This window comes from Pipistrellus kuhlii, unplaced genomic scaffold, assembly GCF_014108245.1.
Source record: "Pipistrellus kuhlii isolate mPipKuh1 unplaced genomic scaffold, mPipKuh1.p scaffold_m20_p_3, whole genome shotgun sequence".
NCBI lineage: Eukaryota > Metazoa > Chordata > Mammalia > Chiroptera > Vespertilionidae > Pipistrellus > Pipistrellus kuhlii.
In genome coordinates this window covers 112,975,091-112,999,755 of record NW_023425529.1, presented here as the reverse complement: position 1 = coordinate 112,999,755, position 24,665 = coordinate 112,975,091, and the positions used below count along the sequence as shown (strand labels likewise).

General features: G+C 37.5%; 1 protein-coding gene across 5 annotated transcripts in view; it reads left to right on the top strand.

The window, feature by feature from the left end:
* AKAP11 (A-kinase anchoring protein 11) overlaps positions 1 to 24,665 on the top strand; it is a 53,279-nt gene that overhangs the window by 9,866 nt on the left and 18,748 nt on the right. For all 5 annotated transcript variants that reach the window (XM_045588675.1, XM_045588678.1, XM_045588677.1 and 2 more), the window contains 6 exons: positions 5,794 to 5,903; positions 12,024 to 12,140; positions 15,568 to 15,615; positions 17,693 to 17,827; positions 18,432 to 18,699; positions 19,439 to 23,915. In XM_045588675.1, coding sequence (XP_045444631.1) covers positions 5,844 to 5,903; positions 12,024 to 12,140; positions 15,568 to 15,615; positions 17,693 to 17,827; positions 18,432 to 18,699; positions 19,439 to 23,915 — 5,105 coding nt within the window. In that variant the 5' untranslated portion in view covers positions 5,794 to 5,843. The remainder of the gene's footprint in view (positions 1 to 5,793; positions 5,904 to 12,023; positions 12,141 to 15,567; positions 15,616 to 17,692; positions 17,828 to 18,431; positions 18,700 to 19,438; positions 23,916 to 24,665) is intronic.

Genomic DNA, 24,665 nt, shown 5'->3' with positions numbered 1-24,665 from the left:
GAGGCCAAGGCAGACCAGGGCTGCAGAAGCTTGGCTTCCTCCATCACCGGGGGCAACTGAAGCCTCCTGCTGTCTCCAGCTCTGTGGCCAAAGCCATTTTTGTTGGGATTTAATCTTCTATGATTGAAACTTTGTAGCCTTGAGTGGAGGCCTGGGTCCGCCAGGGTGTGAGGAAAGCTTGGCTTCCTCCATTGCTGGGGAAACCCAAGGCTCCTGCTCACTCCATGGCTGCAGCCATCTTGGTTGGGTTAATTTGCATAATTGCTTCTGATGGGCTGGTGGTGTGGCTTGTGGTGTAGTGGAGTGATAGTTAATTTACATATTGCTCTTTTATTAGATAGGATTTCTTCTAATTAGTTTCCTTTCAATATACATGAATCAATGCACTGGGATACTAGTCTTCCCATATTATGTAACATTTTATAGCATTAAAAAAATCAACTTGTCATGAGTGACCACTATCATGAATTTAGTTTGTATCTATCATTTTTCCTAGGTGTGTGGATACACACACATAGGTGTGCCAGAATTGTGTTTGTAATTTTTATTTTAATCACAAGTAGAGAACAAACTATTTACACTGTTCTTTAACTTGTTTTTTCCATTTACATTTTGTGGACATGATGTCATATCAATATGTATTGATATAACTATTTCCAACAACTGAGTAATAATATAATATATTATGATTTATTTTAATTAATGGACTTTTAGATTAGCTTTGGTATTTTATTTTAATTAATATTCTTTCACATATATCTTTGTTATTTTTGTAAGTATGTATGTAGGATAAGAAACTGCAGGATCAAGAGATACATATAACTTATTCAGAGTGTCCCATATCTCCATTTTATGTACCCTTTATAGTTGTTTCTGTCATAGCTTTCATTTGTTTTGTTTTATATTTTATGATATTTCTTAAACCTTCCTTGGTGTTCTAGTGTTTTAAACAATGTGTTCTGCTTTTTTGCTGCTTCTAAGGGATTTTATATTATTTTTATATCCTGTGTCTTTCCTGGGCTCTGGCAGCTCACTTTTGACTTGTTTGCCTTGTCTGTCTGTACTTTCTTGTCTTGGATCTGCTTTTTAAAAAATGACTTAGGTTCACTTTCATTTCTTTGACTATAGAGAAACACAAGTATTGGATAGTATTTTCCTGTTTAGGACTCTTGTTTATTCACCCAGAATAGGTCGCAGAGAAAAAAAAAAAAAGGCATTAAATGAAAAGTTTATTTTTAGCACAGAAGTGTTCGCAGGAAAAATATTGTATTTTTGATCCTCTTATGAAATCTGTCTAAAACTGCATATACTCTTAATTGTATAAAATTGTGAAGAAACTATGCTCTGCTTCTCTTTCTCCCCATCTGTCTTGGCATCATTTCTAAAAGTGATTTACTTAATGTCATGTTAGGTCCACTTTTATGGACCATTGCATAGATATTCTCTGATATTTTTCTTTGTGAGATATTTTACTTACCTTTAAGATATACACAATGAAGGAATAGGGTTCATAATTGTGTATTTTTTCAGTGAGTGAAGAAAAGTGTAGATGTGAAATTAAATTTAGTTTATTTTTTATTAATAGAAATTCTGATATATTGTCCTGAAAATAAATAGTGTGAATTTTGGGTGGCATGGTTATATTTGTCTGGATTTTTTTTTTCTTTCTTTAGTGTATTCCTTCTTATATTTGTTTTATTTATTTTTTAACATTTTCTTTATAGATCTGTATTCATTTTTGCTTTGAAAAGGGTGTGTTTTTTTAAATACGAGTCATTCACTTTTTTTTTTTTAAACTTTGCCATCTTTTTAAAAATATATATATTTTATTGATTTTTTACAGAGAGGAAGAGAGAGGGATAGGGAGTTAGAAACATCGATGAGAGAGAATCATCGATCAGCTGCCTCTTGCACACCCCCTACTGGGCATGTGCCCGCAACCAAGATACATGCCCTTGACCAGAATTGAACCCGGGACCTTTCAATTTGTAGGCCAATGCTCTATCCACTGAGCCAAACCGGTTTTGGCGAAAAGGGTGTTTTATATAGGTTTGCTACTCAGAAATACTGTAGGTAGAGTCAGCTGGGGGAGCCAGAGATGTCAGGTCTGAGATGTTGTCTGAGAGCACCACAGGCCTCCCGCAAGCTCACTGTAACTCTTCTGCCGGAGGTGGGCATGGCATGTCTCACCTTCAGGTGAGCAGCTCACGTACGTAATTGGTCAGTTTTTCCCTGGTGAAGCCTCCAATGATTTAGTGTTTAATCTTTGCTCATATTGCCTCTTGGCAGCAGCTGCGAAGGTTATTGCTTTTTCCCATCTCTTTTCTCAACTCTGCCCTTTTTTTGGAGTCAGAGAAAGTAAAGATTTTTTTGTGCTCCTCTCTTATCTGCCTTTCCTCATTGTTTTTATTTTTTAATTATTATTTTTAATATATTTTATTGATTTTTTACAGAGAGGAAGAGAAAGGGATAGAGAGTTAGAAACATCAATGAGAAAGATCAATTCAGCTGCCTCCTTCATACTCCCTACTGGTAACCATGCCCTTGACTGGAATCGAACCCAGGACCTTTCAGTCCGCAGGCTGACGCTCTATCCACTGAGCCAAACAGGTTTTGGCTCCTCATTGTTTTTAAAAGGCTGCCATTACCATCTCAGGAATGCACGCCAATTTATTAAGTAACTCCCGTTTTTCTGGTATCTTGAGTGCTGCTTATTTTCCTCTATGATAAAGTGTGATGAACAGTGTATGCCTGGTTATTAGAGTTTGGATTTGAGTCCTCTACTGCTTGCTGTGTATGGGCTTGGTTGAATTGCTTAATTTCGACTTGCCTGTTTTTCTAATTATAAAATTGGAATGCTACTTAGCCAGTCCTAAGAATTAAATGAGATATTAACTTAATAATCTCAGCAAAGCACTTGGTGCTTTATAAACTTTAGTTAGAACAATAGATGCTCCAGAGTCATGGTTTCCGTTGCTGATTCTCAGAAGTAGAATTGTGTCATAGGGTAGAAATATTTTCAGGGTTTTTTGATATGCATTTCAAAATTGTTCTCCAGAAAGGTGGTGTCAGTTTCCTTGGGAACTAAAACCCTTGGGTTGCCCTCCATATTACTACATGTTTTATATGAAGTTTGAGGTAAGTCCATTGGCCCAAGGGCTTCTTGCAGTTGAAGAGAACTCTGGGGGTGGGAGGGGTGTGAGTTGGCCTGGGACAAATAAAAGGATTATTTTCTTGTTTTGGCTACAGAAATCTTTATATTTACACCTTGTTTTGAGAATTTTGGTCCTCTTGTTCATTTTGCCCATAAATATTTTAATTTTTATTTTACCTGTGTTTTATAGTTTCCAAAGTGCCTCCTATAAATTATTTTCCATTTGATTCCCACAATAAACTTGCTGGGTACGTGAGGTTATATATATATATTGAGGAAACAGATCCAGAGATACTGCAATTTACCTAAAGGAAACAAAGCCAATGAGGAGTAGAACAGGAACACAAATGGTACTTTTCTGAATGCTGGTGTCTCTCTCTTGTGCTTTTGGGATCTCTGTTTCCTTTCTTGCAGTCCTACTTCAGGTCAAGTCATTGATCAAATTTTATTGTTAGACCACTAGGATTTATCTTAGTTCAGAATAGTACCTATACATATGAAGAAGTAATATGCTAATTTGTTCGTGAAGGTGTCCCTGTAATGACCAATTTTCATACTGACGCATGCACAGCAGGGGGTGGGCGGCAGAAGCCTACTTCCCGGTGATCTGAGGAGACTGCCTGACAGGAGCCTGGACTGCAGAGAAGGAAGAGGAAGCAGTCACGGGGAGTTCTTCCAGTTCCCCTGCAGGGGACACCCTACCCCAGCACTCACGGGGGGGCTGGGAGGCTGACATTCAATTTCTATGAGGTTATTTTCTTTTTTAGTCCTTGTCTCAGGATATGGTCATTAATTTTTAGAGCAGGAGGGAGGTAGAGAGACAGAAATATCCTCAACTGAGGATCGAACACAAAACCTAGGTGTGTGCCCTGACTGGGAATTGAACTCAAAACCTCTTGGTATATGGAATATGTGCCAATTAACTGAGCCACCCAGCCAGGGCAGTTAGGTAATTTTTATAAGACAAGTTTGATTGAAACTAACCATTTCTTAAATCTTTTTTGACTCAAATTTTTTAGTTATTTAGTAATTTAGAATTCAATTCCCATTCCTACCCTTTACTATAATAATACATTTTCCTAGCTGTTCTCCCCTGTATCAATAGCATCTAATGTAATTAAATGTTAAATGAATGACCAAGTTACTGTGGTCAGATGTTGATATTGAGTGATTAATGCTGAGTTGATTTAAGCTCTCAAAGATATTTTATTAAAGCATTGATCAAAAAGTTAAGACTTAATTTTAGAGTGTTTCCCAAGGGCTTTGTCTGTGTGCACATAGGTGCACACATGTGTTTTAAGTACTATTCATTATCAAATTTGGATATTTTCTGAACTCTAGTATGCTGTTAAGATCCTATATAATAAAGAGGGAATATGCTAACTGACCATCGCTCCATCACAAAGATGGCAGTGCCCACAGGCAATAAGGAGGGAATATGCTAATTGACTACTTCGCCCTCAAAGATGGCGGCACCCACAGCCAATAAGGAGAGAATATGCTTATTGACTGCCCTGCCCTCAGTATACAAATAAAACTGTATTTGTGCCCATTCCCCTAAGCCCCACTGGGGTACCTGCCTCCTGAGTCCCCCGGTGCCCTCAACCCTCCAGCCACCTAGGGCTGGCTCGAGGCACAGGCAAGCCTCGGATGGCGGCTGCCCAGCTGTCCAGGGCCACCCAAGGCTCAGGTAACCAGGGATAGCTGAGACTTGCGCTGCTGGCAGTGGCAGCAGCAGAGGTGTGATGGGGGCATCGCTTTCCCCTGATGGCTGGGTCACAGCAGGCAGGGCTCAAGGACACCCCCTCCTCCAGTGCATGAATTTTCGTGCACCGGTCCTCTAGTTATTATATAAAGAATTTGATTTTGTTTATTTGATTTTAATTTGATATGTACAGATTTCACAGTTTTATTTGTATATTATCAAACCTATCTGCTCAAGAAGTAAGAATGTCTACAGCATTGGTTGGCAAACTCATTAGTCAACAGAGCCACATATCAACAGTATAATGATTAAAAATTCTTTGGAGAGCCAAATTTTTTAAACTTCTTCTAATGCCACTTCTTCAAAATAGACTCGCCTAGACTGTGTTATTTTGTGGAAGAGCCACATTCAAGGGGCCAAAGAGCTGCATGCGGCTCGTAAGCCGCCGTTTGCCGACCACGGGTCTAGAGTTGCTATGAGGATAGAGTGCCTTCTATTGTATAAATTATTTTCCATTTGATTCCTATGACTTTTAGGAAACAAACAAACAAAAAGACTAATATTTTTGTGACATTCTCTAATTTAGATTTTAAGAGGTTTCTCAAATACTTATTGAGGCATTCAAGTATTTTCTTATATTTTTCAAATATTTGCAATAAAAAGGGCAGTGAAATTGAATGATAAGTAAACTACTTTATAATAACCTTGAACATAAAAGTAAATTTTTATAATAATGTGGTATCTCATTAAGGTACTAATGTTAACATATCTTTCCATTTTCTTGTTGGAATTGCTAAGTAAAAATTTCATGGCTCAGAATTTTTGTTTATGTTTTTACTAAAAAAATAACTATTTTAGAAGTTATTTTAGGGCAAAATGCTTGCCTGAGTCACTAAAGTTAATAAATTGTTTTCTTTTAATTTATGTTCTTTAGGTATCTTATGGATTAACTCTTCATTCATCACATATAGCAGCAATATAATTATGGCGACCTTCCAGACTTTCAGAAACAGTCACATGAAGACTAGAGCATCTGTCAGAAAAGTAAGTTCTCTATATTACATTACTTTTAGTGATAGTTTAGTAAAAATGTTGATTTTCTTTTGTTAAGCAGCTATGATATTCTTATTTTTAAATTACTCTCATTGAAATTAGTAACATTAAAATACTGCAAAGATTGGAATATATGACAGTAGTGGTAGGAAATCATGAAGATAATGAACCTTATTTCCTAAAGATCACAGTGCCTCCCCATTTCTTCTCAGCAGATAGTTTTCTATCATCTTTTTAGCAATATAAGGATCAGGTATAAATTTTCTTATAGATCTTTAGCTCTGCCCCATCTGTCCGTCCGTCCGTCCATCCATCCATCCATCCGTCCATCCTTCTTTCCCTTGGGCTAGAAGGACTGAAGGCATGTGGCACTTTGGTGGCTAATTTGCCCTGTAGTGCCACTTTTCTGTCCTTGCCTCTCTCTCTTTTCAAGGAACCTATACCACCAGAGGGCGTACTTCTTATGTACACTTTGCCAGAGGTATTGCTGTCTAGATGTGCTGGAGGGCTTCCACCTTCCTTTAATTACCAATTTTCAGATTAATGTTTTAGTGGAATAGTCACTTCCAGTGGTGGCAAGTGACTTTATTCCCCTCACTCATTCATTTGTTTATTTGTATTGCTCTGGACTCATAGATTTTTAAAATAATCTACATTTTCCAATCATTTATTTATAGTCACTTATTCATTCACTCATTTGTTTCAAGTTGCTTAAACCAGTGGTCAGCAGACTCATAGTCAACAGAGCCAAATATCAACAGTTCAACGATTGAAATTTCTTTTGAGAGCCAAAAACCGACATGGGCCACTGTATGTGTGTGCCCGCACGTGGCATTTTGTAGAAGAGCCACACTCAAGGGGCCAAAGAGCCGCATGTGGCTCTCGAGCCGCATTTGCTGACCACTGGCTTAAACTATTCCAAACTTGGCCTCTGGGAGCCCCTGCAGGGTGGTCCCTATATCCTTTTGTCTCAGGCTCAAAATTCTTTGATTGCTTCCTTGTTTCTACTACAACAGATTGACCCAAGTTTCACCTTCCACTTCCCTTCCTTAGACCTGGAATTGTCTATTCCTCTAAAGTAGGGGTGTCGAACTCAATCAGAGAAGGGGCCAAAATCTAAAATCCAGCCTAAATCGCGGGCCGAACGGTTTACTGAACAGTCATAAACTGTCATTGTGCGGAGTGCAGTGATGACAGCGTGGTGTGGGCCACATTGCAAGGCCTGGCGAGACGGATTTGGCCCGAGGGCCTTGTGTTTGACACATGTGCTCTAAAGAACTAAATAATATTCAGAAACCAAAATTTATGAACTAGGAGTAGGAATGCTTATTGCTTCTTCAAGTGTCATGAGTTTATATTGATAGTTCATGTTCAGATTTCACATTTTAATTTTTTAAATTCATGTTAGTATCTTAGCCCAAACACTTTCACTCATTAATGAAAACAGAATCATTTAAAATATTGAATATTTTCAAGCCCACAGAAAAATTGGGGGAAGAAAAATACAGTGAGCCCCACATATATTTTTCACTTATATTTATCCTGTAAATGTAAGTTTTACCATAATCATTCTATCTGTGTTTGCACACATATATGTGCGCTTTTTTTTAATCCTCACCCGAGAATATTTTTCCATTGATTTTTCGGCAGAGTAGAAGAGAGAGGGAAAGACAGAGAGAAACTCGTCAATTGGTTGCCTCCTGCATGAGCTCCAATCAGGACCTGGGCTGGGAGGAGCCTGCAACCAAGGTATGTGCTCTTGACCAGAATCGAACCTGGGACCTTTTGGTCCGCAGGCCAACACTATCCACTGAGCCAAACCGGCTAGGGCCATATGCACTTCCTTTTTGTTCATACATGCAGACCCAGGGAAAAGCCTGGAGACTGAAAAATATACCTCTGTAAGCAGAGGGCAGGGGAAGACCGAAGAAAGAAGCAGGTCGCTTCAGTCCAGCAATTAACAGACTTTATTAAAGGAAACATAGGCTCATCTTGTGCTGTGGCAAGAGGAAGTAGATAATCTCCGTGATGCTTGGCAGGCATTAAAGAATTATTTAGAGCAGGGCAGGATAGATGAGGGACTGGACTGGTCCCAGGTAAGGGAAAATGCCTTTCATACTTGTCCGGACAGGCAGTGATCTGTTCCAGGAACCAGCACAGCATGGAAATTGGGGAGTCAGCTATCTCTGGATTTATGGAAAGCAATCTCTCTTCTGGTTATATGAACAATCTCTGCTCTAGCCAGGATCTAATATAATACAACTTAAGGGTCCAGTAGTGGTCATGTCAGGAAACAGTCTCTCCTCCATACCTTCTGAAACCTTATGAGAGTAAGCTGCAGATATTATTTTACTTCTCTTCTGAATATGTCAGCATACATCTCTTAACATCAGCATCATTACCACCCTTAAAAAGTCATTAATTCAATAACATCATGTAATATGCAGTCTATTCACAAGTTTCCCTAATAATCTCAAAATATCTTTGTTACTTTTCCCTTGCCTGTCTTTAAGGATCCAATCAAGGTTCACATTGTATGTTTGGGTATTGTGTCTTTGTGGTATCTCCCAATCTAGTCCATTTCAATGGTCTAGATTTTTTTCTCATGACAGCAGGTCTTCGGAAGACTGGACTAGTTGTCTTATAGAGCATCTCTATATTTGGAGTTCATCTGTTTTGCTCTGTAATTATGTTTAGCAGGAAACTCCCAAAGGTGATATAGTCTTTCCACTCTGATGCCAGCTTGACCAGGTGGTTAAGGTTATAATAATCTCTAATACAAAGACATATAATACATTATAATTAATAAGTAATCTGTAGAGTGATTCGATGAAACGATGTGAGTATCTTGTCCCCAGTAGTTTGTAATCCAGTAGATCAGGGTATACTGATGTTCCTTTCCTAAATCAGTAATTACAGGGGGAGTTACAAATCAGATTTTCTAATTTTGTCATTCTGTCTGTATTTGTTAGCATTTTTGTTTGTTTGTTAATCCTCACCTGAGGATATTGCCTTTGACTTTTTAAGAGAGAGTTGAAGGGAGAGGGAGAGACACAGAGAAAGAAACATCAATATGAGAGAGACACATCGATTGGCCTTTTCCTGCACATGCCCTGAGGAAGGCTGGGATCAAGCCTACAATTGAGGTACCTTAGAACTGGTACCCTTCATTTTGAGGGCCAACACTCTATCCACTGAGCCAACTAGCTAGGGCAGTCAGCAGCTATACTAAAATGCACAATGTGCTAATTAGACTGGATGTCCTTCCAGATGACCTTCTGGATAAAGCCAGGGCTTTGAGGGAAGCCCGGGTCCTGGGTACCAGAGGGAAGCCAGTGTCGGCAGCTGGGGGAAGGAAGGTCTACTCTTGTACAAATTCCATGCATTGGGCTTCTAATCCTATCTAATAAAAGAGTAATATGCAAATAGACTATCACTCCAACACAAGATGGCTGCCCCCAAGTGGTCAAATATAGCTGCCCATGTGGACACAAGATGGCCACTGCAAATGGCCAGCAGGGGAGGGCAAATGGGAGGGACTAGGTCTGCAAAGGAGGGCAGTTTTGGGCTATCAGGCCAGGAGGGGAGAGCAGTTGGGGGGGACCAGGCCTGCAAGGGAGGGCAGTTGGGGGTGATCAAGCCTGAAGGGGAGGGTAGTTAGGGGTGACCAGGCTGGCAGAGGAGGGAAGTTGAGGGTGACCGGGCCTGCAGCGGAGGCCAGTTAGCGGCTATCAAGTTGGTAGGAGAGTGGTTAGGGGCTGATCAGGCTGGCAGGCAGAAGCAGTTAGGGGCAATCAGGAAGGCAGGAAGGCAGGCAGATGAGCAGTTGGGAGCCATCAATCCTGGATTGGAGAGGGTGCAGGCTGGGCTGAGGGTCACCCCCTTCTCTGCACACCACCCCCCCACCATCCCCCGTGCATGAATTTCATGGCACCGAGCCTCTAGTTCACATGTGTCAAACACAAGGCCCTCGGGCCAAATCCGTCCTGCCAGGCCTTTCAATGTGGCCCGCACAGCGCTGTCATCACTGCACTTCGCTGCGTTTCCATCACAATGGCAGTTTATGACTGTTCAGTAAACCATTCGGCCCGCGATTTAGGCTGGATTTTAGATTTTGGCCCCTTCTCTGATTGAGTTCGACAACCCTACTCTAGTTCTTATATAAAGAAGGACTTCCCCAACTCTACCCTTTTATATATATCTTTTTTAGGTTTTGTAAAAATATTTAGTTTTTAATAGTCAGTTATCATTTTTATTCTTTTAATACCCAAATTGTCCCAAATTAGGCCAGTGGGAATTACTTCAAGTTGGCTTCAATGTCTTTTGAAATGACCTAGTTAGTCTCTGGCACTTCTTTGCATTCTGTCAATAAGAAGTTGCAGCCACACTTCATATTTTTCTATCTCTGACCTAGAATTAACCATTTTTTCAAGGAGCTCTAGTTCTTTTTATTGGTACATGGTATTTAGAAATCAAAATCTAAGTACTGGAAGTGCTCATTCTTACTGAGAGTCATTGCTTCTATGATTTTTCAGTGGAAAAATGTAGTATATATACTTAGAGTCTTGAGTCCATATTAATAGTTCACATTCAAATTTAATTACTTTTTTTTTTTTTTAAATTGTTTCACTGGTGGTTTGTGAGGTTCAAGATCTTGGCAACCACTGATTTAAAGTATTATGTCTCCTTTTTCCCCCATCAACCCCTCCATGGCCACTCCCACCCTCCAGGACAAGCCCCCACCTCCCCAGGGTTCTTGTCCATTGTTTATGCTAATACGCATGCATAAAAGTCCTTTGGTTGATCTCTATATTCTCCCCCCCACCCCCCACCCCTGCCTTCCCTCTAAGGTTTGACGGTCTGTTCTGTGTTTCTCTGTCTCTGGATCTATTTTTGTTCATCAGTTTATGTTGTTTATTATATTGCCCAAATGAGTGAGATCATGTGATATTTATCTTCCTGACTAGCTTCTTTTGCTTAGCATTTCATATTTGTATCTCTTCTCTTAGACTGAAGATATTCACTTATTTTCAGTTTATTAAAATTAGCACACATTTATTGAGTTTATATACAGGGTGTGGCAAAAGTAGGTTTATAGTTCAAATGGAAAATAATACAATAATAAATAATAATAAAGATTAAATCTGAGTTTAGTGTATTCACAACTGTAATTCCACTTTTGCCTCATCCTTGGTACATGTGGTATTGAAATGTAGGGAAACACATTGAGTTAAATACAATTTTACAGTCTCTTGCCTCAGTAATTTGGTTGAATAGGTAGGCAAGACATATATATCATGAAAACAGAAATTATAATATATTGTGATATAGATTAAATGATCTTAATGTATAATTAAGATCATTAATGTAGGAACTTTGAGATTTATTATGACCAAGGTATGGGAACTTCTTCACATGTCTTGGAAGATTGAGGAATAAGGATATTGCTGATAGAAAAGCAGATCAACAGATCAGCAGGAGAGCAAGTTAGAAGGAAATTAATAATCTATTTATGTCTAATTATAATAGTTATTATTTTCTTTATGTAACTTTTTCTTTCTTATAATACTTAATACTTGTGACAGCCTCTCCTGCTAAATCTGCAATGCCTTTCCTCACATTCATCGTATAACTGCCTTAAGGTTCCTGAAAACTTTATTTGTGGTTATTAAATTTTTTCCCCTTCCATAACCAACTTTGTTATGAGAGTAATTACTATTGTTAACATTCCTTATTGTAGCTTCCACAGTGTCTCACTCCTTATAAATTATTGCTTCTGTTCTACCAATGATTTAGATATCAAGTATGCAGACTGTTCTGTTAAGTTTTAATGTAGGGTAAGAGTAAGTGAACCTAGTGTAAGGGCCCCGCGGTCTTTCAGTAGGATGAATGCTTGGGCTATGACGTGTGTGTTTTGAGATGTGGAACTCTATTTAAGCATTTTATTCTTATTTTTTTCTTCTCTTAGCTTAATTGAGTTCTGTATTTATCAAAAGGTATATAATACAGAACAAATGAATATTAATTTAGTTAGTTACTCTCCATTTAGAACTAAACTGATTGTTGATCTTGTCTTAGAATCAATCTTGTCTTAATATCTTTTGTTTTCAGAGCTTCAGTGAAGATGTGTTCCAGTCTGTAAAGTCTTTATTACAGAGTGAGAAGGAACTGTGTAATATATATGCAGAAGACTGTTTAAAGAAAGATCAACATACCAGTTTAACTGAGGTTTGACATATTATTCTCTATACCCTTTCCTAACAAAGCAAAATGTATGTTCATGCTTTTCTGTAGAACTGCATTCCTACTTTTTAAATGCCTAAATGTTTACATGCATGAGAAGTAACTGTTTTAAAAACCCACTAATTTAATTGTCATTTAATTTAGTACACAGACATTATTGCACACTCATCAGACAGACAGTACTGTATCAGATGATTCCTACTTGATTCAGTGATTGCTACTTTAATACTGAAACTTTCTACTGTGAAACATGAAATAAATCCTTTTTTTTGTAATAGTTTTGTTGGTCATTGTTAGTTTTCTTGGTTGTTTAAATTCAGTACCTTGAGTCAAAATGAAAAAATAGTGCTAAATTTATTTTGAAATTAAGATATTTACTACTTGAAGATAAGATATATCATTTGCTCACCTGTTTCACTGCTACATTAGTGTTTCCTATCTTTGTTTGAATTTATTACTAATGAAAAGGAATAACAGACCTAGCTGGTTTGGCTCCGTGGATAGAGCGTCGGCCTGCAGACTGAAGGGTCCTGGGTTTGATTCCAACCAAAGGCACATGCCCAGGTTGCAGGCTTGATCTCCTATAGGGGGCGTGCAGGAGGCAGCAAATCAGTGATTCCCTTTCATCATTGATGTTCCTATCTCTCTCTCCCTTTCTCTTCCTCTCTGAAATCAATAAAAATATATTACAAAAACAAAAATCTTAAAAAAAAAAAAGGAATAACATTTTATTCTTCAATATAATCATAGTCCATTAACACATTTATGATATCAAATAGGATATGAGCTCAATAAATCTGAAAAAATAAGATATTAGGTTGTTAATAAAAAATTTTTTTGAAATTATTATTCTAATGACATCTTGATTATTCTTATGTTTGGGAATAATTTTCTTTCCTGTTTCTTGAGAAACTATATTGAAGTAGATTCATAGGATGATGAGCACACCTTTCAGGCCTGTAGTGTTCTCTGACCGGAGCCTCTTCTTTTTGTATCAGCTCAATTTCTATGGCTCTTGACCATTATCTTAATTTCCCTTTTTACTTTATTTTCATAAAGCTGAGCCACTCTTAATCTCCTTGTTGTTGCCTTGTGTGACAAGTCTCCTGTGTCCTTCTGCCTTCAAACAATTTTCCAGCCTGTATATCTCCAGTTGCTTATGCAGTGCCTTTCCAAGCCCACATTTTGGCAAGGTCTTCTTCAATCCATGAGATATGCAAAACTCAAGTGGCATCTTTAAAACCCCAAGTCAGCTTATTTTCTCTTTTGTATTCAGTAAAAGGAAATTTAAAGAATAGAAGGAATTTCTTTCTCACTTTAGAGTGTATATATTCCAAAGTATCTTTTCGAAGAAAGGAAGGGAATTTAATTGAATGTCTCTGTGTTATTGGGTGCCTGTAATATACTAGGCACTTTCCTCTACATTATCTGATTAACCCTCACAACTGTGGAGTAGAAGTTGTATTGCCTTACATTTTATAGATGCGGAGACAAGCTACTTGAGGTTAACAACTTACCTAGACCTGTAGAAATTAACTGTAACAATTCTGTAAAGTAATAACCCTAATAATTCAGAATAAACATCCTGAGCTAATTTCTGACTTGCTTCTGAATCGTCAGGAAGAGATCAAAACTATATCGTGTTGCTTTATATTTTAACTATGATATTTTCCCTTAATTCCTAGATTATCCATATTGTTATTTAATTATTTCATACTTATAGTCACAGTACTTAGCAGACAGTTTACTATTCTATCTTCAAAGGAAAATATTTCTTCCAATAATGCCAATGATAAAGGGAATATAAATTTTACTTTTATTATTTTTAATTCTCACCCAAGGATATTTTTCCGTTTGTTTTCAGAGTGTGGAAGAGAGAGGGAAAGACAGAGAGGAACGCTGATGTGAGAGAAACATCTCATTAGGTTGCCTTCTACATGAGCCCCAACCAAGGCCAGGGCTGGGGAGTAGCCTGCAACTGAGGTACATACCCTTGACTGGAATCGAACCTGGGACCCTTCGGTCTGCAGGCTGATGCTCTATCCATTAAGCCAAACTGGCTAGGGCTGAAAATATAAACTTTTAAAATAATACTTTTTTTCAGATTATAAAAGCAGTACATATTTCCGTATAGGGAGCTTAAAAGAAGAAAATGACTATCATTAATCTTATGAATGAGGAGGAAAAATCCACAGTGATTAAAGTAGAAAAAAAAACTGGCTGGTATGGCCAGTGGTTGATTGTTGGCCTATGAACCAGGAGGTGATAGGTTCAATTCCTGGTCAGGACACATGCCCGGGTTGTGGGCTTGATCTTCATTGTGGAGCTTGCAAGAGGCAGCCAATCAATGATTCTCTCTCATCATTGATATTTCTGTCTCTATCCTTCTCCCTCCCTCTCTGAAATCAATAAAAAAAGAAAAAAAAATACGATCACTTGTAATTCCATTGTCTTGAATTAATCACTGTTGTAATTTGATGTATTGCTTTCTGATGTTATTATCATGCATATGTTTTAAAAAATATTGTTGAAATTATAGGCATACTCTTTTTCATTTTTGTGTAACTTGTTTTTTTTATTTAATGTGACATGTCCTCATATCATTTCATATTCTTTAGACATTTAATTTATATAAATTTCTACAGAGAAATCTCTATATAAGGGCATTGATGGAAATAAGTGATGATAACACAGGGAGTCAATAAGTATATAACCTTGAGGGTGTCCTCTCTGAGGAGGTAACATTTAAGTTGGATCTTGAAGAATGCGGTAGAACTAGGCATGGAAACATCAAAGGAACAGAGATCTAGGTTGAGGGGGCACCATGTAACGCCCTTAGGCAGGTGTCGTACATACTGGGCGATAGGCCCAGAAGGGAGCCTATGAGTACAGATGAAAGTGAAGGAAGATTGAAGCCAGCTAACCCAGAGCCTTGGGCCTGTTAGGACTGCACTGGGAAGCAGGGAAGGCTTTTGAAAGGCAAATGACATGATAATTACTGGGATCAGTGGGAAGAGAATTGTAGTAGCACAAATAAGAAGTAATGGTAGCGGGAATGGAGAGAAGTAGATGTATGTGAGATATGTTTTGGGAGTAGAATTGATTGAACTTGCTAGTGAAGTTGAAGCATTGCACTGTGAAGCCAAATCTTTGATGGAAAGCCTCATCATCATCATTGAAAAAATTAATCATTCTGTCCAAGATAGTCAGCATTTTTATTTATTTACTTTGAGGTCTAATTGACATAAAACATCATATTAGTTTCAGGTGTACAACATAATGATTTGATATTTGTATGTGGCAGTATTTCAATTCTTTATGTGTTTTTTTTTTTTCCTGTTTCTCAGCTGTCAGTAATTTAATTGAGATAAATTTTAACTAATAGAGCTTTATTATTATTTTTTTAATCCAGGTCACATTTCTAGGTTTTAATGAAGAAACAGATGCTGCTCATATACAGGTATGTTGATTTATTAGACTGGGAAGGACCAGGAAAGATTATTAGTAACAAATTTTGAGACACGTAAAATTTGCCTTATTAACCAAAAGCTTATACCCTAAACTTTTCTGTTTTCATTCCTGTTTAAAGTTAAAAGGTGACATTTTGAGATCAGCTTTGGACATTTTCACTGAGTGTTCTTGGTATGGAAAGCAGTTTTAAGTTAGGAAACCACAAAGCCAGTTATCTTAAGAGAGCTGAAACCGTAAGCTGAACTTTTTCTCCTGAGGTAGAATGTAAGCCTTGTTTTTTAATTTGGATGATTTTTATAATCTGGCCTCAATAGTCAGATTCTTATATTTTCAAATTAGATAGAATGAAATTTAAATGGTAAAATAAATGAGATAGAATTAAATTTAAAAGGTAAAATTTATAAAAAGTAATATTAGCCAATGCAAAACTTTTAGCCTGTTTGATTTACACAGGAGTTTACAGAGTCACTGACAGTTGAGATTAGAATCAGCAAAAGGAAAGCTTCACAGTTACATAAAGAGTGGTTGAAGCTCCAGTAGGTGTGATAGGCATACTGTGTTTTACCTCATACAGTATCTTAAGGTTTGTGATTGCCATATATTTCCTTTTGTGGCAGTAAAGGTCTCCCAATAGAAAAAGAAGTAATACTACTCAATCTTTGGGAACAATGCATAGAAGGTGATAATGAAAATTCTTGTGTGTCTTGATTGTACCCTTACCTGAAGGAAAAAGTTTAGGCAGAAGGTGCAAGAGGGGACATATAACTGAGAATGTGAGGCTGAAAGCAGAAGTGTTCGAAAGTATTTCTCTCTTGTTCTACTTCCTCTTTAAGAGTTACTGATAAAACCATAATTAGAAAGGAAAGTACTCTGAGAGGTCAGGGATGTTATAATACCTTAACTGGGTAAAATCCTATCTAATAAAGAAGGAATATGCTAATTGACTCTCATGCTGTCGCAAAGATGGCGACACCTACAGCCATTAAGGAATGAATATGCTAAATGACTGTCCCGCCCTCAAAGATGGTGGCACCCAGTCCCCTTAACCTCCTAGCCACCCAGGACCAGCCTGAGGCACAGGCAAACTTCGGATAGCAGCTGCCCAGCTGTTCAGGGCCACCCAAACCTCAGGTAACTAGGGCTGGCCAAGGCTTGTGCTGCCATCAGTGGCAGCAGCAGAGGTGTGATGGGGCATCGCCTTCCCCTGATTGCCGGGTCACCTCCTGCCCCTGAGGACTCCCGGACTGTGAGCTGAAGGACCCTTCCCCCCTCCAGTGCATGAATTTTCATGCACCGGGCCTCTATATAAATAAAAGCCTAAGCAACTGTTATGACTGGATGACCAGCCTGTAGCTATGAAACACACTGACCTCCAGGGGCAGATCTCAATGCAGGAGCTACCCCCCTGGTGGTCAGTACACTCCCACAGCTGACCTCCCATGGCTGGCCAAATTCTCACGGTCCCTCCCCCCAGCCAGCCAACCCTGACCAGGACTGGGCAATATGCCAAATTGGCCCCAATCACTGGCCAGGCCAAAGGACCCCACCTGTACACGAATTTGTGCACTGGGCCTCTAGTATTTACATAAAAAGGACAAATGAGAGAAAAAAGCTATTTTCTTTTTCTTTACATCTTCAATAAATTATCAAAGTTTGATAAAATACTTCAGAAAGAAAGGATAGAAAAATAGATTTGTACTTTAAGAATATAAAACTTAAACTCCAATGAAGTATAATCTTTAGGCAAGAATCCTGTATGAAAAATTTCAGTTAAACCTGAGGACTGCAGGTTGACATTTGCAGCTAAAAACTATTAACTCTCATGGATGTGTGAGGTACCATGTGAAATATTTTGTAGCTTCATATTAATACATTTAAATGGTCACAGAAATGGCAGGTATTAAAATATTTTAGTACACTTCATTTTTGAGTTTTAAAAAAATTGTGGTTGATAAGCATATGTTAACTGTTATGAACTGGAAAATTTATTAACCAGTAAACCTTATGATTTTTAGATAGGTCCCTCATTATAGGAAACTTAACAAAGTTTTATTATTTTAAATTAGGATTTAGCTGCTGTTTCTCTGGAACTTCCAGATCTTCTGAATTCACTACACTTCTGTAGTCTAAATGAAAATGAAATTATTTGTATGAAGGATATAAATAAATCATCAAATATAAACAATGGTCCTCTAAATCAGGTAACTTTTATATATAATTTCTAATGAGTCTTTAAAGGCAGATTTTACAATGACATTTTATTAAGACTGTTAAACTTTTAAATGCTTCAGTGAATTTTTTTTTTAAATAAACCATATTTGAGGAAGTATGATTCATGAGAAATTTAACTCATGAAGCCTTGAAATCATGCTGAATGCTATAGGAAATAGAATACAAAAATAGAATAGTACCAGGTTCCTGCCTTCAAGGAGTTTGCAGGGTAGTTGGTAAGTTAGGTGAATGATTAAATAAGAAAAAACACAGGTCTGTATAGTAATACAGGAAAACACTATTGCTAAGTGAATGGATAGTAAATTCTGTAACATTTAAGGAGATGATGTAGGTAAAATTTCAATACCTGGATAAGAGAAAGCTGGGAGAAAAAGATTAGGGAGTGAGAAATGTGGAGAAAGAATAAAGAAAAAAATTAAACATTACAAAATCAGGCTGCATTTCAGAATGCATGTATTTTTTTAAAAATTATTTTCCCCCATGAGATTGTGTTATTTCTAGGCTTCACTTCCAGATAATATGTTTTGTATGTATAATATGTTTTGAAATTAAAATATTTTTATCTTTCCCAAGAGTCATCATTCTGGAATGGTTTGTGTCATGAGAGTGTCACCACCTACATTACCAAGACTCAAAATTGATTTTATCTTTAGTCTCCTAAGTAAATATGCTACTGGTATAAGATATACCCTGGATACATACTTGCATCAGAAACGCCAACTTGAGACCACCAATGAAGATGATGATGATACTAACCAGTCAGTGTCTTCTATAGAGGATGATTTTGTCACTGCGTTTGAGCATTTAGAGGAAGAAGAGACCTTAAAGCCATATAATGATGGTTTGTTTTTTACTAAACTTCTTCTTGATATAGTGGATTAAAGTTTAAAGTTCAGTTTTAAAGGCTTTAAGGCTGAGTTACTCAATTCTTTTTAACCTTTTTTCCCCCTGATTGTCTGAGGAATTGCTTTTCTTGAGATTTTTTAAGTTCATCTGATTTTGATTTTTATTGGTTTCAGAGAGAAACGGAGAGGGAGAGAGATAGAAACATCAATGATGAGGGAGAATCATTGATTGGCTACCTCCTGAACACCACACTGGGAATTGAGCCCTCAACATGGGAATGTGCTCTGACCAGGAATCGAACCATGGCCTCTTGGTTCAAAGGGCAATGCTCAACCACTAAGCCATGCTGGCTGAGCCATTGTTACCTGGTTTTTAGTTTTGCTATTTCTATTCTTATTTTGTTAGTACTATTTACCTTATCATAAGGGTTTGGAACATGCTTAGGGTCAAACTTGAGAGGAGTTAACTGGCAGAGTCACTCACTGTATTTGTGTTTCTAAAACATGTGACAGTATACTAAGCATTCTGTGTATTCTCAAGTATGGGGTAAAATTAAATTATTTTAGTAAAAGATATGTTTGCTTTTGAGAATGATTTGGGATGAATATGTTAACATAATTTAGAAGAGACATGTTACAAAAAAATATTTTATGCTGAAAGTCTATTCCCATTGATTTAAATTAAAAAAAAAATTCTGTTCAAGAAAACCTGATAATTTTATTCTTTTCCAATAGGAGTAAACGATTCTGCACTAAAGAGCCACTGTGATGCTGCCTCACAGACTACTTCTGGTCACCAGTTAGAAACCCATGATTTAAGAATTCAGGTTAGCTCTGGGCGGCAGAAGTCATTGGCTAAACCTTCAACTTCCTTAATAAATGTTCTGGGACATAAAGAACAACCTGTGAAAAGTTTAGTCACAACATCAATTTCTGAGCCTTGGATCCAAAGGAGTTTCTATAGGTCATCTAATGCTTCAGATAAAGGTCGTGACGTGCAGAAAACGTTTTTTTCTTCTTCTCCTGCATATTCATCTGAATCAGAATGCTCAAGTCCAAGTCCAGTTATTTTCTTAGATGAAGAAGGATATCAAAAAAGTTTAAAAGCCAAACTTGAGTTACCAAAAATTCCTGTAATGAAAGATGATATAGAGGACTCAGACTCTGAAGTAAGTGAATTTTTTGATAGTTTTGATCAGTTTGATGAACTAGAACAAACTTTAGAGACTTCTTGTCCATTTCTAAAAGATTCTGTAAAAGAGAAGATATTGAAAAAGAAAGGGCACAAACATGACAAATCTTCCGTAACTACTACTATGAATCCTCAAAAATTCAAGTTTGATTGTCCAGCTCTCCCAGCTAATGTTCGAAAGCCAACACCTCGTAAACCAGAATCCCCTTACAGCAACCTGAGTGATGCTCCAGATTCTCCTCGTCCTGTGAAGGCATCTGGGGAAGACAGTGGCTTGTTTAGCCCCATTCGGTCCTCTGCTTTTAGTCCTCTTGGAGGCTGTACACTTGCTGAATGTTTTTGCCAAACAGATATTGGTGGAGATAGGATTCATGAAAATCATGATTCTATTTATTACACTTACGAAGATTATGCCAATAGAATTACATGTGAAGTACTGGACTCAGTCCTACATACTCAACATACTAATGCAATATCAAACATTAATAGTGTTAACAAGGGAGAAAATGAAACCATTGCTCTTAAGAGTGGAAACCTTGATCAAAATAAATCTAAAAATAAACCCTTAATGATTAGAGATAGCATTCAAAAATTTGCAGCAGATCTTGTGGAAAAAAGTTTTGGCAGTGCATTTAAAGACTTGCAGAAAGGAGTCTCTTCATGTACCAATGCATTATGCCATTTAGCCATCAAATTAACATCATCGGTTTTTCAGATGGCATTTAATGAACTGAAAAGGCAGCGTGCATTTTCACTGCAAGAGCGTGCTATTAGTGGTCTGGCTAATTTTTTGGTGAGTGAAGCGTTATCTAATGCTTTAAAAGATTTACAGTATGTAAAGAAGCAGATATTTACAAACATAGTTGCTGGATTTGCTGCAGATCTTGCCGAAGAGCTTATTTTTGAAGGTATCATGGAAGTGTGTCAGTTTTCATCTCCTCCAACACCTGCATCTCCAAAGTATTCATTTGACTATGAAGACAAAGTAGTGAAGTCATATGCAAAAGATTTGTCTGAATCTGTAATGCAGGAAGCATTCATTGAGCTATCACAAGTTGATGTGATTTTTACAACAAAGGCAGCAATTAGTGTTTCTACAGATAACATAAAGTATGTGAGTGCAGAAAATACTGTGCCATGGACACAGACCTCCAAATGTCCCATTTTTAATAGTCAAGCAGTTGTGGCAAAACCAATGCCAGAATATAAATACACTGTACAGCAGGCCTTATTTTGTACTTCTGGAATTGTTACTTCTATACCAGTGCCCCTGGCTGGAAGTGCCCTTATTCCATATCACTTTTCATCTAATATATATCAGGCAAAGACTCATGTGTCATCTGGTGATAGTAATTTGAGTGGTGATTCTATTGAAGCAGGTTTTTCCACAAAAAACAATGAAGAGGAAGTAGCTCGTCTCAGAAATATTTGTTTACCTTCAGAACACAGTCTAGGTAACGAGAATGATTTTAAACCAACTAATGATGTTGAAATGCAAAGCTCTTCAAAATTAACAAGTGATCCTGTTATTATTAGCAACTTTTCTACAGCACTGGTGCATTCTATAGTAAATGAAACTTTAGAGTCAGTGACATCATTCAAAGTTACAAAAACAGTTGATGAACACACAGATTGTTTAACTAAAACAGTAAAGGAAAAAAACCCTCCTTTCCACAATGATCAAGTGACCCTGCAACAGAGTGAAGCTAGCAATAAGGACATGTTTGTTGATCGACTATCTAAATCTGTTATTAAACATTCTATAGAGAAAAACAAATCAGTGATCTCCAATTTGGATAAAAATATGGTAAACAGGGAAGGCTTGCCTGTTGCTGGAGAAGAGTCACAGTTGATCTGGGAAAAGTTTCCCAGATCTCTTGATGCTCAAGATCACTTAGCTCACTGTTCACTTTTAGTAGGAAAGGATTGTGTTCCAGAATGTAAAGATTCTATAGCTCATGGATTTTCTTTAGAGCCACTGCCATGTTGTTCTACTATGGCAGGTCAGAAACCTGATTTGAAGGAGTCTGCTAAGGACAAATCAGTGAAAAAGTATAATTTGAATAATATGGCACCTGTGCCCTTGTCTTTTGGGCAAGAAAGCCTTTATCCCCATTCACAAACTTTCTCATCTGCAGTGCTTACATATGCAGATGGTTTGCATGTGGAAGATAAACAGAAAATCAGAGATGGAAATATAATACCTGATACTCCTCCATCAACTCCTTTAGTACCATCCCAGGCTAGTTCTGAATGGGATATCAAGAAGTTAACCAAAAAGCTAAAGGGGGAATTAGCAAAAGAATTTGCACCTGCTACACCACCTTCTACACCTCACTACTCTTCTGTTGGTAGTTTGTCTGAAAATGAACAAAATACTATTGAAAAAGAAGAGTTCATGTTGAAACTCATGAGATCTCTTTCAGAAGAAGTTGAAAGTAGTGAAGGTGAAGAGCATCCAGAAACGGATGTGAAGGCAGAGCACTCGGAGAAGAAAGCTCAGTTTGCTGAAGCATTAGCTTCACACATCATTTCTCTTGCAACTGAAATGGCAGCTTCCCATTTAGATAATAAAATAATTCAAGAACCCAAGATTAAAAGCCCTTGCTTAAATGTGCAGAATCGAAGAAGTGTATCACCTACTTTGTTAAATCATGCAGATGAAAATTTACAAGCATTATGCAATTTTGCAAGTGATATGGCAGCAGAAGTCATTACAGAAGCTGAGAAAATAGCAAAAGTTGGAAGTTGTATGCTTTCCAGGCAGAAGAAAAGTAGTTATAGTGATGGTGACCAAGATCATAGATCAGAAGAGAAGTTGAATATTGAGACTGTAGCACATCCAAGAGAAGTTGATCCATTTATTCTTTCATTACCACCAAGTTCTTATATGTCAGGTCTTTCATATAAGTATCCCAGCTGTGAAAGTGTGACAGATGAATATGCAGGTCACATTATACAAATACTAAAACAGGAAGGTGGTAATAGTGAGTTAATAATGGATCAGTACGCCAACAGACTTGCTTATCGGTCTGTCAAATCGGGATTGAAAGAAGCAGCTAAGACCGCAACAATGAAGTGCAACTCAAAAATGTTTCTCTTGCAAAACTCACAGGTGAAAGCCAACAATGAACTCTTACTGTTCTTAAATAAACACCACCAAGAAGTAGATAAAAGACAAAGTAAAAGAAATGGAGGTTACCGCTGTAAAAATCAAACTTGTGAATGGACAGGGGATACACAAACAAGTAAATGCTCTGAACTGTATAGTTTTTCAACTTCTCTCGCTTACAGCATAACCAGAGATGTTAAAAAAGAGCTTACATTGTCTGCAATTGGCTTGCCAAAATCCTCAACAGATTCTTGCCTTTATGAAAAGTCTGGATGTGATGAAGATAATGAGTCTCACATTGAGCCAGAATTTCCTAAGTTTCTTCAACCTTCCCCACAAAATCACAGATTTTACCACAGTGCAAGCAGCTTAAATGCGTATGGTTATGAAGAGAATGTTGTTCAAGCCATAGAACAGTATGCTAAAAAAGTAGCGGATGACACTTTAGAACTCAGTTTAGGATCCACAGTATACCAAGTGTCTGAGACCACAAAAGCAGCAGATAGGATCACTTATACAGAAAAGTTGTCACCTCTTGTAAGTCAAGCTTGCAGATATTGTGACGAGAAAGAACTCCATGACTGCAGTGGAGATTCACCTCAACATTCTTTCAGACAGGATTCACTTGCTCATAGTAAGCCAGGTTCTAATTTAAAATTTAGCAACATTTATCAGAAATCTAGAATTTTTCACCTTGATGTTCCTCAAATTCATGTTGATCTTGATAAGAAGACAGTGCTTGCTGAGAAGATAGTTGCTGAAGCTATTGAAAAAGCAGAGAGAGAGCTGAGCAATACCAGTTTGGCAGCTGATAGTGGAATTGGACAAGATGGTGTTAGCTTTGCTGAAAGCCTTACTACAGAAATAATGACATCAGCTATCGTGAATGTTGAACATGCTGTTAGTAGGTAAGTTTCAAGTTTCTTTTGGGTCTTATGATAAAATGAAAAGTTAAACTCCGTCATTCATGGCTGGGTGGCTCAGTTGGAAAGGTTTCAGGTTTGATTCCCAGTCGGGGCACCCAGTTTGCAGGTTCCATCCCTAGTCAGGGCAAGTATGAGAAGTAACTGACTGCTATTTCTCTCTCACATCAACGTTTCTCGCTCTAAATTAAAAAAAAAAATCAAAGAAAACATATCTTCGGGTGATGATTTAAAAAACAGTTAAACTTGATAATATTGTGTCTTAGATTCTGTTCAGAAAGGTAGGATTATTTTTTAACCATAAATTAACAACTTTTCTCTGTTACATTTATGTATTGTTTCATATCCTACACATTACTTTGATATACACTCTTTATTATCCCACAGCAGCCCTGTGAGGGAAGGTATTAGCCATTCTCCCAACTAAAATGTGAATGGTTTAAAACTATAGTGTGATTGTAGAAATGCCCACTATAGTTCTGGTTAGTATATTTTAAATACAAAATGAGAATAGCCCCAAAGAGGGGGCAGTTGAGGACCTATTCTAGGCACTGGGGAACAAAAGTAAGTAAAACAGGCAAAAATATGTGTTCACTTGGACTTCACGTTACAGTAAAAACAATAAGATTTTTAAAATGTGAAAAAAAATAAGTAAAATATGTAGTACATGGTAATAAGTGCTTTGGACGAAAACTAAAGCAAGGGAGTTAGTGTTTTTGGTGGTGGCAGTACGTG